Source organism: Microtus ochrogaster, chromosome 8 (assembly GCF_000317375.1).
Source record: "Microtus ochrogaster isolate Prairie Vole_2 chromosome 8, MicOch1.0, whole genome shotgun sequence".
Taxonomy (NCBI): Eukaryota; Metazoa; Chordata; class Mammalia; order Rodentia; family Cricetidae; genus Microtus; species Microtus ochrogaster.
This window is the reverse complement of record NC_022015.1, coordinates 87,388,625-87,405,391: the sequence shown is the minus strand read 5'-3', so window position 1 is coordinate 87,405,391 and position 16,767 is coordinate 87,388,625. Positions and strand designations below refer to the sequence as shown.

General features: G+C 40.1%; 1 protein-coding gene across 5 annotated transcripts in view; it reads left to right on the top strand.

The window, feature by feature from the left end:
• Rab11fip2 (RAB11 family interacting protein 2) overlaps positions 1-15,342 on the top strand; it is a 38,373-nt gene extending 23,031 nt beyond the window's left edge. For 2 of the 5 annotated variants that reach the window (XM_026781168.1, XM_026781169.1), the window contains 3 exons: positions 5,241-5,286; positions 11,169-11,376; positions 12,668-15,342. In XM_026781168.1, coding sequence (XP_026636969.1) covers positions 5,241-5,286; positions 11,169-11,376; positions 12,668-12,681 — 268 coding nt within the window. In that variant the 3' untranslated portion in view covers positions 12,682-15,342. Of the gene's footprint in view, positions 1-5,240; positions 5,287-11,168 lie in introns of all 5 variants that reach the window. The other 3 variants (XM_005352562.3, XM_005352563.3, XM_005352561.3) reach the window with 2 other exon arrangements.
• The last annotated feature ends 1,425 nt before the right edge of the window (positions 15,343-16,767 follow it).

Genomic DNA, 16,767 nt, shown 5'->3' with positions numbered 1-16,767 from the left:
GCAGGCTCCCCGAGATTATTGTTAATCAAGAAGGTGCCCACATACAGTGAGCAGGCTCCCCAAGATTATTGTTAATCAAGAAGGTGCCCACAGGTTTGCCTACAGGACGGTGTGATGGGCATTATCTCAGTAGAGGTGTCCGGTTCTCAGAGGACACTAGCTTGTGTTAAGATGACAAAAACTGACCAGGACATAGCTATAAAGCCAGAATATTTCTCCCCATTTTGAAAAGAGCTGAAAACAATCTACTAGTGTTCTCTGAGATATAAATATAAGTAACAAAAATTTTGTTATTTATAAAAGGGTCTTCTCCATTCCTTGGGGATTTGCCGTCTAGTTGGCAGATACTGTATTGACTTACTATTGATTTCCTCAGCCGACCATCCTGACTGGAAAGATAGCTGAGTACAATGTGGTGGGATTGAAAACTTGGCTTAAGAATTTGTCATTATTCAAGCAGAATATCCAGGCCAGAGTTTTTGACAGTTAAATCATGAGGTTAGACTTGCATCTGAGATACCACCATTGCCAACAGAGGCTTGGCTAGATTGGGTAAGATGGGATGAACAGAGGTGCGACCGTGGTCCCATGATCAGAAAGGTAGCATGCGTGAGAGCAAGGAGATGTGATCTAGGCTGAGTCCCAAGAAGGGTGGATTTATGGGTCTGATGCTCCCCTTTGGGTACCCAGGAGATGCTTAATGGAAAAGGCAAAGGGGTAGTTAGTTTAGGCACATTTACCTTGAGGTGCAGGTAGTAGTCTTGTTCTGAGTCTGTAGCAAGACATTTGTAAGCCCAGTGTTCTAGAGGATAAAGAAGTTGTGTTTGTAGAGAAAAAGATTTCATCCATTCATCCATGTTGTGGTAGCAGCTAAAGCAGCAGGAGAGGTGAACCATCTAGGTGGAGTAGAGAGAGGTCTGGCCACTTTCTCAGGAAATAGCTGGCATTTCCCAGGACAAAAGGAGGAAGGTGGCAAGGAGTGGGGCATCGGGACTTCAGGAGGAAACTTAGGCTGGCTTGCTGAACAGAAAAAGAGTCTCAAAAAGAAAGGGTAGCCATTGATGAACTGGAAGGAGAGGTTAGCAAGTGAGGTAATTGCCTGGTAAAAGAAGTTCATCATCAAAGAAGCTGTGCTGGAGGTGTGGGGCTACAAGGGCTGGTGTTCATATCTACTCTCCAGTATACCAATCCAGTGCTGTGAAGCGTATTTCTTTCATAGTCTCATACATGTTAAAGGTTTAAGGATGCACCTGGCTTCTTGGAGCGCCTCCTCCCACCTGCCCTTGCCACTGAAGGAAGCCGAGCTTCCTAGAGTCTTCTCCCATCACTTAAGGACCTCAGAAAATAATTACTGTCAGAAGTTCTCCTTTGGTGGTTTAGAGTTACACTTGCTTCCTTCACACAGTTCTGACCAGTGTCTGAAGATACTGCTTCTCCTGGTGCCAGGTGGCACCTCTCTGGAGTTGTCAGTACTTTGGATTCACATATTAAATGGAAAATGCACAAAGCTGTCGGCCAAAATAAATGTTGTTGTTTGAACAGTGATGGTTTAGACCGAGAAGTAGGAAGTGTGAGATGTTCCCTAAGCTTTGGAAGAACAGTCTAAGCAGTGGTAACCTCCTGCTTGGAGGGTTTCTAATCCTGAAGCCTGGGGGTTACAAAGTTGTATCTGCTTGTAATAGGCCTTTGTTCTCAGGTGTCAGTTGTCTTTCCAAGTGCTTTAACATTCTGAATAGTTCTTCCCTTGTCTTAGAGCTTTCTGCTTTACAGACTGTGTTTGCTTTAGGAAGGAAACCTGTTGAGTACCACCAGACGCATGAGTCACCACTGTAGCAATCAAGTTGGTCACTTCATAGGGACAGGTTTGTTTTTAGTACCTGTGTACGGAAGACTAGTATAAAACAGACTGTAATTTCTAGCCAGTTATTATTTACTCGTTACTCTAAGATACATTAATAAGTGATATTAAAGTTAATGATTTCTATAAAAATAGTATTTAAAAAGCACAATAGTTTATATTTTAAATTATATAGAGTTTAGTTGTAAACATTTTTCAGAATTTTTAAATGAATTTGCAGATAAAAAAATATTGATGCTTTTACCTGAAAACTTGAGTGTGTTACGGTTAAGACACTTTATCTTTTTAAAATATGTTTACACACATGAGTTAAAAATACTTTTTAATCTGTTTAAAAAGTACTTTAGGATCCTGTGGCTCCTTCAAACTTCCTCAGGTCTTCTTCTAAAATTAAACTTAAATTCTGGAGTTTAGTTCATACAGACTCCCTCTTCCCCATGAGCATATCCAGGTTTATTTTCTACCGGATTGAAAACAGCATCCCCTCACTCGTCAGCAGCTCAGTTGAGCAGTCAAACTGTATTGTTCTATATCTTGTCTGACCTGAGGACACCAGTCCAAAGAGAGAGATAGCACAAATTGGTGCCACACTTCAATAAATAGAGACATTTTATTTTGCGCCACACTAATTCAATCCAGTTCAGTTAACTCTTTTTTCCACCATGTAAGGACAGATTTAAAAAAGGCAGCCATGAATGACTGAGTTGGTCATGTGTTTGACACGTCAGTGTGTGCATACAAAGCAGACCACAAAGGAGGGCTTAGCCTTTGGATTTCAGACAATACCAGTGTGGGAACCTCACTCAGCACATGGTGCAGAGTGGGAACAGAGTGGGGACCTCAGCTCGCAGGCAAGCTCGCTCATATCACATGTGCTAAGGTGGAGAGCAGGGGCTGGGCTGGGGTAGAACAGAGCAGATCAGAACCTCAAATGTGGAATGTCGATATTTTATTGAGAGGAGACTAATATTGTTGGGAAACATGCTTGGTGCTTCACGGATGAGGTCTGAGGTCCTTGAGTTTGGCCTTAGAACTCCTGCAGTTTGTGCTCCAAAGTCCTGTAATGACACCACTACCTAGCACACATCGCTGTCCCCAAGTGTCCGCAGAGCGTCTTCTCGACAGCCAAGCCTCTGTCTTTCATGGAGTCTCAAATTCTGCTTCTCCCATGAAACAGGCCTTTTTAATGAATGCTGTAAGAGAACATGACTCCCACACTTGCTCTAAGAATTTTGGGTTACCCCACCCCTCCATCCTGGAACAAGACTTTAACCCACAGTGAAGTGAGGTTGGCCATTTCATCTAAAATGCCCATGTTGAGCTTTCAGCTGTACTCAACACTTGCAAAGATTGGTCTGCAGGAAACAGGCATAGGACTGGTGTTCCAGTTAGGACAGATCTCGGAGCCAGAGTCTAACAGTCAGTAGTGGAAGAACTTATACTAGTTGCCTGATATCTCTTATTTCTTAAAATGAAGTTTTGGAAGATAGAAAATGTTATCATATGACCCTCTTAATTGGCATGAAAATAATAGTCAATTTTGATTAAGAGTTTAAGAGTGCAGATAAAGTACTTCAAATGTTCATGAAATCATGCATGGAACATGCTGTTTCTACTCTTGGTTTTCCACGCTAGTCTATTCATGTTCTCTATCCATACAAGCAGTCTTGTTTGAGAGACATTTTTACCATCATGGTTTACAGGTGAAAGAACCAAGATGTAGTCAAAGTAACTTGGTCACAAGGCAACAGGCTCAGGGGTGGAGCCACTGCTCCAGGGCCCTCAGCCCCTTCTCTGCTCATGAGCAATCTGGTGCTCTGGCACCGTGTTACCCTGAGACTGCCCACCAGTGGACATACGGATAGTACAGTATGCTGCTTATCAGGAAGCATACACAAGGTCATGGAGCAAGAGAAACGAGTCTCACTGGCCCTTTCATTCCACTAGCTAACATTGAGAACTGGAGACAGCAGAAACCACCCATTAGCAGTTGCTCCCACAGTACAATACTGTAGGTACATGCGACTCTAATGGGGACTTTGTTATTATCGTTTAATTTCTTGTCAGGGCTTTGAGGCATGGATGAGTCTATGACATTAGTGTAGGACTTTGAAGAAAACCATGCAGATGGTGACATACAGGGACGGGAAATGTGGCAGCCACATAATCCTGCCAGTGGTTTACTGCAGGTGCGCAGTGTCTCTTGGTTGTCTGCCTAGTCACCCAGCCTACTGCAATGTTCAGGTGCTTCCGTGGGCTCTCTTCCCAGGAAAGGTCCACACCCAGTTCTTATAATCTGGCTCTGCAAACCTGAGTCGTAATAAATGTACCCTGACTGCATAGGAAATTCTCTTGCTGAAGTCCTGCAAGCATCATGCCTTTTAGGCTTTACAGTGTGGGACATGACATGTACCTGTAATTAGGGATGTGTTCCAGACAAGATTTCCAGCATCTACACTTTCACACAGTCCAGATTTTAAAAGTGAATTCCTTGACTCTTCAGAGGAGTATATTTTTTATGTAGTATGCAGATAATGGAAAAATATGACTTATAGTTAAGTCTTCTTTTTAATGTGTGTATGTGGAACAAAAAAAACCCAAAACCCTAGGACATTAATATGCTTTGTAGCTGTTCCGGGGATAAGTGTCTTAAATGCTGGGTACAATTTAAAGTGGAGGAGCACTGATGAAATATTTACTCATCAGATGGCTTTGAAGTTGAGCTTCTCTGGGGTGGTTGTAGTCTCCTTCCTAATGGGCATGTTTCAAAGGAGAAAGTGGCTGTGGCATTCTGCTGTGAATTCTCCAAATGAACACGATCTGTTTTGTTTGGGTCTGTTTTCTGACTAAATTTTGGAAGCTAGCTACTTAGGAATCACATTAATGACAGAAATAGTTTCAGCCCCTGGACTCATTCTCTTCGACAAGGTAAGGTTTGAAAGTTTCTTCAATACAGCTGACATTTTAAACAAAGGGTGGCTGAGCTCTTTTATTTTGTAACCTTTTCAAAACTATATTTGCTCAGCTTTCCATAGTAATATATCAACAGGGTTGAGGTATGTCTATATAAGATGATGAATATTTTATAAGAACTTTCATGATATATCTTGCTGGTAAAGTCACTATGCTTAAGGATATTTAGAAACTGAGTATTTAAGATTGATGGTTCTTTGATTCTGATAACTGGAGGATTTTCTTTGAGGGTTTAAACCTGCAAATGCTTTAAGGTTGTTGAGTAAATACTGTTTTGCTATTTGAATTGAATTCCACTTACGTAAGCTAGGACTTTAGACAGACACGTTTCAGTATGGCTTAAAATATTTCTGTTTCTTACTGTATAGACTTGCACATTTAACCCTTATTTTATGCTTTTCTTACTTAGTTTTCATATGAATCCAACAAGCAGTGAAGACCTCAGGAAAATCCCGGTAAGTTGACAAGGGGTTACGCAATCACCAGGGAGCAAGCCTGGCTTCTCTGTAGCACATTTCCCAAATGCCTCTATCTCCTTGACCGCCTTCGTGGCAGAAGTATTGATCAGTGTGATGGGATGGTTTGGGGAGAAAAAGGAAAGTGAAATTGAGACTGCCTTTAGTATACAAGTGAGTGTGACTTCTGTTTGTGCTCAGAGACAGTTCAAGCAGATGCAGTTACAATGGAAAAATACCTGGAGTATACATGTTTGTTTCTTACTTGTGACCTTACTGTGCAAGCTGTGTATCAGAGTCCGCACTGGAGCTGTGAAAGGAGACTGGCGTTCACCAGGCGAGGCTGTGGAAGGACACTTACTTTCCAAGTCAGACAAAACTAGAGCCATCCCAGAACTGGTCGGTGGCAGTTGGTTAAATGGATGTGTGTCGTTTGCAGGGATTGCTGAGATGGCTTAACTTTGTCTTAATGTTATCTGAATCATATATCAATATCATATCTCAATATCATATAGGAGAGTTCAGTTACATCTGAGTCTTCTAAATATGTTGACCTGGAGAAAATTCACTTTATAAAAATACAGGCAGATGTTCTTGGGGGAAAACTACATCAGAAAGTATCAGAAAGAGGCCGCTGGCTGCCGTTTCAACCATCTGTCCTTAATGCGTATGATCCAGATGTGTTTGGTTTCATTCTAGCAATTTCACATCACAATTTCTGGTATATGGTTTGTCTAAAAGAAGTTAAGGTGGGGGTTACAGTTTATTTTATAAGCCATTTTAAGTGCAGATACGTGTCTGAAGAATGGTAGAAGACACTCTGGGTGCACAGGACTTTAGACAATGCTTTTGCTGTTTTATGTAAATGACTTTTAAGTTTTGATGTTTCAGAAATACTCAACTCTTTATAATATGGCAGTCTTGAAGCAATGTCAGATTATATGAAGTCAGCCTTTGATCAGATAGGGAAATGAATTCTACTTGGGATGTTACTTAATCTCAAACAAAATACAACATCAAAAATCGATTTAATATGTAGCTATCGTTTATTAGGTAACCTTAATTACAATTTCTGTGTGCTTGCAGATGTACTTTTCCAAATCTTATAATTTATTGCTGTTAAAACATCCTCAGAAATCTTTAAAGAAATAAAATGTGAAAATTGTTTTAGTTTAAGGATTTAAAGGTGATAAAAGAATCCTTGATGTGTGATTATTTCCCTCTGGAATCTAACTATTCTAAACGACAGTTAAAGGATTACTAGGTGTTGCTAATGTACTGCAAGATACAATTAAGAGGAGAAAGCGTCCTTACAGACTAGTTTTCAGGAGAAGTATTTGAACAATTTTTATGTTGACGATTATAAGATGTTTGAAGTAATTTACATGAAGTTCTCCAGTAATAGCCATCCACCAAGTTATTTTCTCTCCTTCTGGACGGAGTATTGTGTAATTAGGTTTGTATGTCGACTATGCTGGTGCCAACACCTGTCTGTGGAGGCTTGGTGTTTAGGCAGGAGCAGTAGCCAGTTGAAAGGGCAGTGTGAGCTCTTTAAGGCCTAATTAAGAACTGAAAGGGAGATGAAAAGAGGAGGACAAAAGATGTGAAAGTAGCTGGGATGATGTTCCCAGAGCAGAGTCCCTCATTATACAATAATGAGATGATCCGCGAACGCCAGGCCCTCATCTCCTCCCTCGCTCCCCTCCGGTCGCCATGCATGTCACTTCGTACCCCACCAATATTTGGTTACCACGACAACCTTTCTTCAAATCTTCAGTTATTTTGAGTCATGATAATTTGCTTTTGTCTGGATTTAAATATTGTAAAATTTACATATATATATTTCCTAGTTTAGAAGACTAGATTGTGTTTAAGGTAAAAATAGCTAATAATTCTGAGAATCTTGTACATGAGTCTTATTATTTAAAATTCTGATGGAAAACGTCATAGAGGACTGTTCTTCTCTTGCCAGTCCTCCGTCTTTGCGACTTGACTTTTAGCAGATATGAAGTAGAGAAGGGAAAAGATCAGTTGTGAAAGGAAAGAGATGAGGAAAATTTATATTAAATTTCAAGATAGGAAAACATCTAAAAATTGTGTGCTGCTCATGAAGTGTGGGGGCAAAATCCTGAATTCATGGCAGTCCTATTGCAGGCTGCATTTACCCTCTACCGGCTTCAAGGTTTCGGTTTTCAGTTTTTCCTAGATATGAGTAAATACAGCTTTGAAAAATGTTTTTTTTGTATTTGTTTGAGAATATTCCTCTTTAAGAAACTACTTTTTGTAACCAGAAAACCTTTCAACATTGTTTATATTAGTTAATATTCATGTTTATTATTTCCTTTGAAGTTCTAAATGTGTGTGTTAATATATCAATTTAAGAATTGTATGCCTAGAATTAGAAAATTTACATGGTTCTCAAATACTGAGTAAAATCTGGAGCCAAGGCTGAGCTGTATTAATTATTTTTATTCTTTCAGTGTAGTTTATGGTACATAGGTCTCTAAGATGTTTTCCTGTTTAGAAACCTGATGCTGAATTTTGGGTAAAAATCCTCCTGAAAAGAGGATAGAGAACCTTACTAAGGGCAAAACTTCATTTCTAGGAAGTAGATTGGGGTGAAGGAGATAAGGAATATGTGTGTATATTGTTCATTCTGACTGTGAAGTCTTGAACAGTATTCTGAAGTACTAGCTAATCTTGCAAGACTAAAATGATTCCTATCATGGTATTTAGACCACTTATAATGGAATCTTTTTGGCATGTCATTTAGCTTACTTATTTTAAGGTAAATGTTAAAATATTAACTACAGTAACAAGTATTATTGGTTCAGTATTAAATATAACCCCCACACCACATGTGAATGATATTTACTTATTTTTTTAAAAAAGAAAAAAATCTTTTTTCATTTTACATAACAATTACAGTTCCTACTCCTCCCATTTCCTCCACTTCCCACTCCCACCCCCGTGAATGATTTTTAAATGTGTGCTATCACTTGTAATTTAAAAAATATTGTATTTATATATAATTTGATTAAAATTAGTCTTAATGGATGTCACTATGTTAAATTCATTAAAAGAAAGCAGGAGCATAAAGCCGGCACCCTGTAAGTAAAATAGCTCATTCAGTTTAATTTCATAATCCCATGATTCTCAGATTTTCCAGTAAATATTTTGTTAGTAAAGTAAAATCACAGTAGTTGGAATTTATTATTTTAAAATGCAGTTCAGGGGAAAAAAATCAGTGAATGGGTAGAAAAATTCTGGAGCTGAAGGGAGTTGGAGATGCTTCATCAGATAAGGGGTGTGATACTCAGCCTGATTCCTGCCTCGTTTTTATATATTATTACTTGTGCTAAAGTACAAAGGTTAGCTTATTTCTAACAAAGTAAAAATATCTCTATAATTTGTCTTGTCTTTACTATAGAAAAATTCATAATACAATGTATATTTTATGAGAATATAATTAATAAATTTGTAATATACCTCTAAACATCTGGTACCAATATTCTGTGTTATAGGCTAAATTGACCCAAGAGGGAAGGTCACAGCTAACACTTAGCTCCAGAATTATCCTTACAGGATTTAAAAGCAACATTTGAAATGTTGGGACATGAGTAATTTAATTCAGAAAGTTTCGATTTTTTTGTATTTGCTAATGGAAAATAAAATGAGTTGTTTAAAGTATTTATTTCAGAATTCAAACTCAATTTTCTTAAATATTACATTTATTGACTTATGTTTAAAATAAATTTATAATAAACTTCAATATCTAGTAAAGGGTTTGATTTTCCTGTTTGAGGTCTTGGTAATTATTTTTTTTTAAATGGTACTATTTTAAGTTAACATTTATTAAATGTTAAAAAGTTATTGGCATATTTTATCATGGTTTTATAGAGGCCGTTAAGGCTTTTGTAGCATCCAAATTCATGCTTTCATTATTTCAGTAGCTCTGGAAGTAGCCTCTGTTCACTCAAACTATCTTACCCACGGTTGCCGTGTTAGTTTTCTAGAACATTGCCTCAAAGATATTTCTGCTTACAGTTGATCATAGCAGAAAAGCTAAGAAGTGATTCGTTTCTGCTTAGAAACCTTAAATGGTTTCTCATTTCCTGTAGGAAAATGCTATCAGTCCTCAAGGGTGGCGCTGCCCAGGCTGGATGGTGCCGTGGGCGTCACCCCCCACCCCCCACTTGTTTTCTGGCCACACCTCTCTGGCCAGCAGCAGTCCACTGGACCTGAGCCTGTTTGATAGTTGTTCACGCTCATCACACTGCCCATTTCTCCTGGACAGTGTGGAGCCTCCTGCAAGCTGTCACTACCCGAGCCCAAAGGCCTGGGGTATGTGAGAGACTGTAGCCTAAAGTGTGCATGTCCAGGAAGAAGGGTGTCACTCTCACTTCCGCTGGGGTCTTGTGGTGGGAGCATATGGTGAAGAGCCGGCCTTGGCTTCAGTTGAAAAGTTCCGATGCTGAAGATGGGGGAGACACAAACTTCCTGTGGGAACAGAACTGACTCTCCAGGCCTCAGCCATCCTCTGTGGGACAGATTCTCTGAGTCCTGCCTTAGGAACAAGAAAACTAGAGGGATAGAACTGTGTCTTCAGGGCATAAATGTGTTGCTTTGTGTCTAGACATTTACGTAGTGACAATCTAAATTCCAGGACCTTGGGATCCAGGGAGTAGTGCAGGCCCATCTTCGTTCTCACAACACTGTAAGAATAAAAAAAGTTAAAGCAAGACCCTCTTTTGGTTATATTTATGCTTTTGCTTGTCCCCCTCCCCCCCATTTTTTTGGCCACTAGAATATCGTTAGCTGAGTGAATAAGTGGGAAGAGAGGGCGTGCATCTGTCCTGGCTGTAGTGATGTGGCTGTAGCTGAGCTCTGAGTGTCCTGATAACAGGGCATCAAACAACTGGATGCTGTTTGTGAGAACTGGAACAACCATTACTCGGGGAGAAAAAGCTCGCTTGCCGGTCAGCTAAGACAGAAGTTATACCCATGGACCATGATCATTGATTTCGTTCCAGGTGCCTTCATCATTTTTCAGCAAATTAGAGAATCAGACTCGTATTTCTGTATCTCATAACCATCATCACTAAAAAGTACAGACGAAAGTGTGAATCTGAATTTAGTGGACTGTTTCTTTGAGCACAGCATCTGGATATGTAGTGTCTATAAATACAGGGTCTATCTGTGTGGGGTCTGTATGTAATGTCTATATGTACAGTGTCTATATGTGTGGTGTCTCTAGGTGTTGGGTCTGTACGTAATGTCTATAAATACAGTGTCTGTATGTGTGGTGTCTGTATATAATGTCTATATGTACAGTGTCTATATGTGTGGTGTCTATAAATACAGTGTCTGTATGTGTGGTATCTATATGTACAGTGTCTGTATGTACAATATCTATATGTGTGATGTCTCTATTGCAGTTTCTATAACTTCTTGGCAGTTCTTTGGTTAGATACCTACAGATGTTTAGTTTTAACTTATTTTCATTACATTGGCTAACTTATAGTCTGAAATTATAGAGCATGTCCCATCCATTTCCTCTAGCATACTGGGGATGGAGCCTAGGGCCTTCTGGAAGCTAAGCAAGTGCTCTGCCACTGAGCCACACCCTCAGGACTCAAGTTGTGGTTTAGTCCTTACTGGGATGTAAGAAGGAGCTTCATGTGCAGAGTCAAACCAGACTTTTTGTCTCTCTGCCCTCCTTCCTGCCTGGATAGCTGGCACCTGGCAACTGGCACCCTGGTTCTTTCTATGGCTGGAGAGAAGCTTTATGAGCCTCAGCAAAACCAGAGATGAAATTCTGACTAACTCTTAATGTCAGTCACTGGGTCCTGCCTGCTAAAGAAGTCTGCATTTCATTCTAGGACAACAATCCTTTCGATGCCACGGCTGGGTACCGGAGTCTGACCTACGAGGAGGTGCTGCAGGAGCTGGTGAAGCATAAAGAACTTCTTCGGAGGAAGGACACCCACATCCGGGAGCTGGAGGACTACATTGACAACCTCCTGGTCAGGGTGATGGAGGAGACGCCCAGCATCCTGCGAGTGCCCTACGAGCCTTCCAGGAAAGCTGGCAAGTTCTCCAACAGCTAGTGGAGCCCACAGGACAGTATTTATAGTTGAGAAGAGAGAGTGAGAGAGAACAGGAAGGAAGAAAGGGAGTATGTTATTGGAAGAGACCACAGTGTCAGGTTTCACCTCCTCTCCTCCATCATTGGGAAGAAGTGTTGGTCCTGTACATTTTCACAGGTTTCATCTAAAGTGACCTTCGGAGGGCGTAAAGTGCTCTGAGCTCTGACACTGAAAACGGGCCATGCCCTGGCGAGTGAGCAGTTCCGTGGCATCATTCGGGTGCTGGTTCTGGACCCCTGTCTGCCATAGGCCTGGAGCCATCTTCAACAGCCCATGAGCTATTCCTCAGGAACAGATTCCATAAAGCAGAACTGATACTATTGCTGGATTCTTAGGAGTCAGTCTAGACACAGTTAGTGTCAGGAGCACTGCTCATTATGAACACTACTAAAAAAAGCAAGTTCCTCCTATATATGACTATTGTGTTCAAGTGTCTCTGTGTATACAGTACATGCATATACCTCATATACACGTGTGTTTTTAAGACATTGAAAAACAAGTGGTTGCCCTAAGGTTAGGATACCAATCTCATAGTTTAAAATGTGCTTTTGCAGTATACACCCAGGATTGCTTGTTACCAGGACCGCCCCACCTCAGTGGAGAAGCTACTTCAATCCACTCCCAATTCTCTGAATTCTGATTTTGAAGGGATTCATTCACTACATCCAACTCCAGCCTCCAATATTAACCGCCACCCCCACCCCGAAGCCCTATGCCCAAAAATGTGTCAAGTCTTTTCAAGTAATGGCAAAGTTTAGGGCTCTTTATTCTTTCTACAGAGGCAGTGTTCTCCTGGTATTTGAGTTTATGGAAGTGTAAGCAGGAGATGGGCCAGTACAATTTGCTCTACTGTAGATCATCGCAAAGACAACATCAAAGTTGTATCTGAAAAGGAGCTGAGGGTGGGGAGCTGATAACTAACTCAAGGCAGCAGCGAGTTCTAGGATGAAGGGCTCGGTTTCAGTTTCATAAGTAATAGAACAGGTGGTTGCCTTTGAGCCCTGACCAAAGACTCACCGCCTAGTGAGTGTTGAGAGCAGCCCTCACCATCGTCACAACAGGGGCACCCCACGGCCACCAAATTATGGGGTCTTTGTTTAAGCCCACCTGCCTAGAATGGCAGTTCCTCTGTGGATTTTGATTGGCTTTATGTATTTGTAGAAAATTATTCTCAAATTTAAAATGAAAAGCAATGAGATAAGAATATTGCTGATCTTCTGCTGGTATTTCAGCCTTTCAGCTCTAAACACTCTGAAACAGACTGTCTTTCCGAGTTGAGAGTGGAAGACTGCCTGCACACAGAAACGGATACGGAGAACGTCCAAACCCTGTGGTCAACTGCATCTTTCTGATACTGTCTCTAGTGAGGCTTCACCGAAAGTTAAATGACAGCGGAAATTATAGTTTTGCTGATTTTCATATTTTTAGTCACAATATCCCTTGTTATCTGTATTTTCTGAGTTTCTGTGGTTTTCTAGAAAACATGGGTTTTGAAGTGAATTATTTCCCAAATACAAACTTAGATACTTTTCTAAATTTAAAATAGAGAAGGAAAAATGGCTTTTTAAAATCAATTTTCCTTCCACTTATAATTAAAGTGATTCTATAATAAATGTCAAAGGCTAGGGTAGATTTGATTTTCCCATGTGAAGTCTTGGTAAATATTATTTTTAAATGGTGCCATTTAAAATTAACATTTATTAGATGTTACCAAATTCTTAAAATTCTTAGCATATTTTCATCATGGCATTGCTGAGACTCTTCAACTTTTTAAGTCACCCAGATCTGTGTTTTCAGTGCTGTGACAGATATCTGCAGGTGCACTGACATGCGTTAGCCAAATGTGTCCTTTCTAGAGTGAGCCTGAGCTGTCTGTCAGTTTTATCCTAGGAATAAGTTTTACATAAATCTCCTCTGGAAAGCATGATTCAAATGCCGCGGCTCCTTTACATGAGAAGTAAGTTACATGGCACAGTTTTTGCCTTCATAAGAACTCGTGTACGTGGACTTATCTGCCCTTAGTGACTGGCCAGGCTGAACGGGTGTGCCTCTTCAGAATCTGAAGTGAAGCTTTGTCCAGTGGCAGTCTTACAGGCAGTGAGGTTTATCTGAGACACAATTATTGTTTTTAAATTAAAAACAAAAGTCTAAGACAAATAAAAAGTATCCATTTACGCTCTGTAAAATGTTATATTCACTCGTGAACTTAATGTTTTTGTCATCAGTCAACAAACATAGAAGTAAAAGAAATGAACATAGCCTCTGGCCGTGCCTGAGTGTAAGTGGGAGCCACACTCTACACTGAGAAGCCGAGAAGGCGATTGGTTACTTTCCAAATGGCACACGGAACTTTCTAGTGGTTTATTTTTGTATTAACTTGTAGTGGAAATAAAATGTATGTTTCAGTAAACAGTGCATGCACAATAGATTTTTAAAGGAAATTTTATTTCTACTTGTAGCCTAAAAATACATGCTCAAAACCACTTCTACTGACAGGAAGATTTTTTACAATCACAGAATCAACACTTCTCTCAAGCCTGATTTAAGCTAACACACTCTGTTACATAATTCAACTATTTTTTACAACAATAGTATTTTACGATCCGTCTCTTCCCAGGTCTAAGCTCAGCTTGACAGTATTGCACATCACCTGGCTGCTGGGCCTTCGGTGTCGTTCCTCGAACACCAAGGTCCTTGCTCAGACTTGTACATAAGATGCCGTGTAACCCATTAGTGATAGTGTTGGGAGCATTGCCTTTGCTGCTGTGGTCTGCATTGGCCCTAGTTTTTCCCTCTTCCCATGAACGTAGTATTATTCATAGATTATACATAACTACGTGTATTGCTTTTGGCAGTAAATCAAGATCTAGTTGTAATTTTCCAGCTGTGAAAATGTCACCTTGTATTTAAAAGGGTTTCATGAGTGGAAACCTAAGTAAATAAGCTCATTAGTGACAGACCTGCTTTTCATGTCCCTGTTGCCATCTCCCCACTCCTGCTGCATCCAACTTCCCACCCCCATGTGAGCGCTTATTCTTGAACAAGGAGTCTTAAACAAAAAAATAAGAAGGCAGACTTGCCGTCAGTAAGTATCTGTAGTAACTGTTACACTTTTATTTTACTGGATAGCTTTATTTCCCCTAAAAAATAAAAGCAGCTTACCTTGGATTGGGAAAGGAGGCCAAACTCTTTGCCGTCTGTGTGTTCATCTTTCCCAAAGGTGCAGTAGGTGTCACGCGCATGTGTGGGTGAGGTGTGAGCATGCCCAGTCACTTGATCTGCTCAGCAGAGGGCAAGACTACACTGGAAGCTTGCGGTGGTATGGAGAGGGTCTGTCAGCACATACTGAAAGCCCCCATTTTCACAGATTTGTAACTTTAATAATCCAGATGCTGTCCTTGGAAGTATTTAATATGCAATAGGTAGCACCTTCACTAATTAATCTGCATACGAAGGGCTTCCTGATGTATTTAATAAGATGTGTAGAAGCTCTTCAAGCATTAAACTAAAGTTGACATTTTATTTCATTTACTTTTCTCTATCAAAAAAAAAAAAAACCCAACCCTTACAGTGGAATTGAAATCTGTTACTTAATGGTACATTTGGGCTTTTTAATTTCTGGAGCTTCTAGATTGTATGTATTATGAGGAATAAAAAATGCTGCAGATCTAGAAATGTATGTTCTTAGCAAGTATTTGAATGATGTAAGCATTATTTATAATTGAAGAGTATTACCCCTACCTTCTTAAGTAAATGCTTAGTAATTCATATACATTTTTGCAGGTACAAAAGTATACAAACATTGTATAATGTGACGGTTGTATAATTTATGTAATCTGATGCATGAGTCAGAATTTTTACATATGACAATTGATTTGTTATAGTCGATTAAAGTGTTTAAACTTAATCCAGTAATCAGAATATCTTATTGTACATAAAGCTGTCCCTGTCATGCGTTTCTAAAGGCTTCTTCATTGTCTCTTGATAATGAGACAGGTTGTGTTCAATAGGGCCTCTAGAACTGTCTGCAGGGAATGTGGTTCTGAGCAGTTATGTAGAAGTCAAATACAAGTACCTTTTCTTCTCTCTCTCTCTCTCTCTCTCTCTCTCTCTCTCTCTCTCTCTCTCTCTCTGTGTGTGTGTGTGTGTGTGTGTGTGTGTGTGTGTGTGTGTGTGTGTGTGTGTAGAGAACATACATAGGTCCTTCCCTTCTCTCCACAGGGGCATGTTGATATTACAGATACTTATACTACTGTACCCAGCTTTGACACGGAATCTGGGGATCAGACTCAGCTATGAGGCTCTCATAGCAATCCCTTTATCCTCGAGCAATGCTGACATTCAGGCCAAGGCCATGGCAAGAGCTCTCTCTGTGTCACTGCATTTATTCTTCAGAGCCCATGCAAAGAAGACCCAAGGTTCCAGAGGAAATTGTAGTCAAGGAAAAGTAAGTTGGGTTGGCAAAAACATGGTTTTTCTAACCACTCATCCTCGACTGATGGCTGAGGCCACACATGCCCACGGCTATCATCATGACCATCTAAAAGCATACGTGTCCATCTGAGGTTCCATCTGAGAGAGACTGGTTCTTACACCTGCAAATGCACATGTGTGTCTGAACATGTAGATTGCGGTGCATTCAGTACTTGTGTGGCTCTGGATTCCAAGATATGGATCATGTGAATTCCTAGGTGTCACTTGGGTCCCTATAGAACGAGAGCTGTCTCTACAAAGAGGCATACCTTCTTACTCTATAGTAGTTCTTAGTGTTTGCACAGTCTTTAACCTCCCCCTTCTCTGTGATGGTGTTTTCTCTAGTCTGTTTCCATGCTAGCCAGCTCTAGCCTAGTCTTCACTCTCAGTCTGCAGAGACAAAGGCATTTGAGGGCAGTTTGGAAGCTGAAAGGCAGTGGCCTGAAGTGGTCATTTTTTCAGGGTAGTTTTTGACTCAGTTCCTGTCTCAGAAGTGATACATTCAGACAGGCTTGTGAATCAAAAGCATCACATTTTACGCTTTCCTCAAAGAGTCTTGAATTACACATGTTCACACTTCTTTCTTTTTGTGGATATACACTTGCTTACAATTAACTATTTGAACCCAAAGTGCTCCATATTCTCATATTTCTTATACACTAAAGTTTCATGCTTGAATGTCTGATGGTTTTATCACTTGGTAATCCCACTGTATGCCAGGATTCATGGCAAAAAAAAAAAAAAAGATTGTAAATTTCTTAGGTGTTTTCAACTCTACTGTGTGGTGGTCAAATTCAAGACAATGTCTGAATAATACTATTAATACCAAAGTTGGTGATTTTTTTTTTAAAGAAACGAA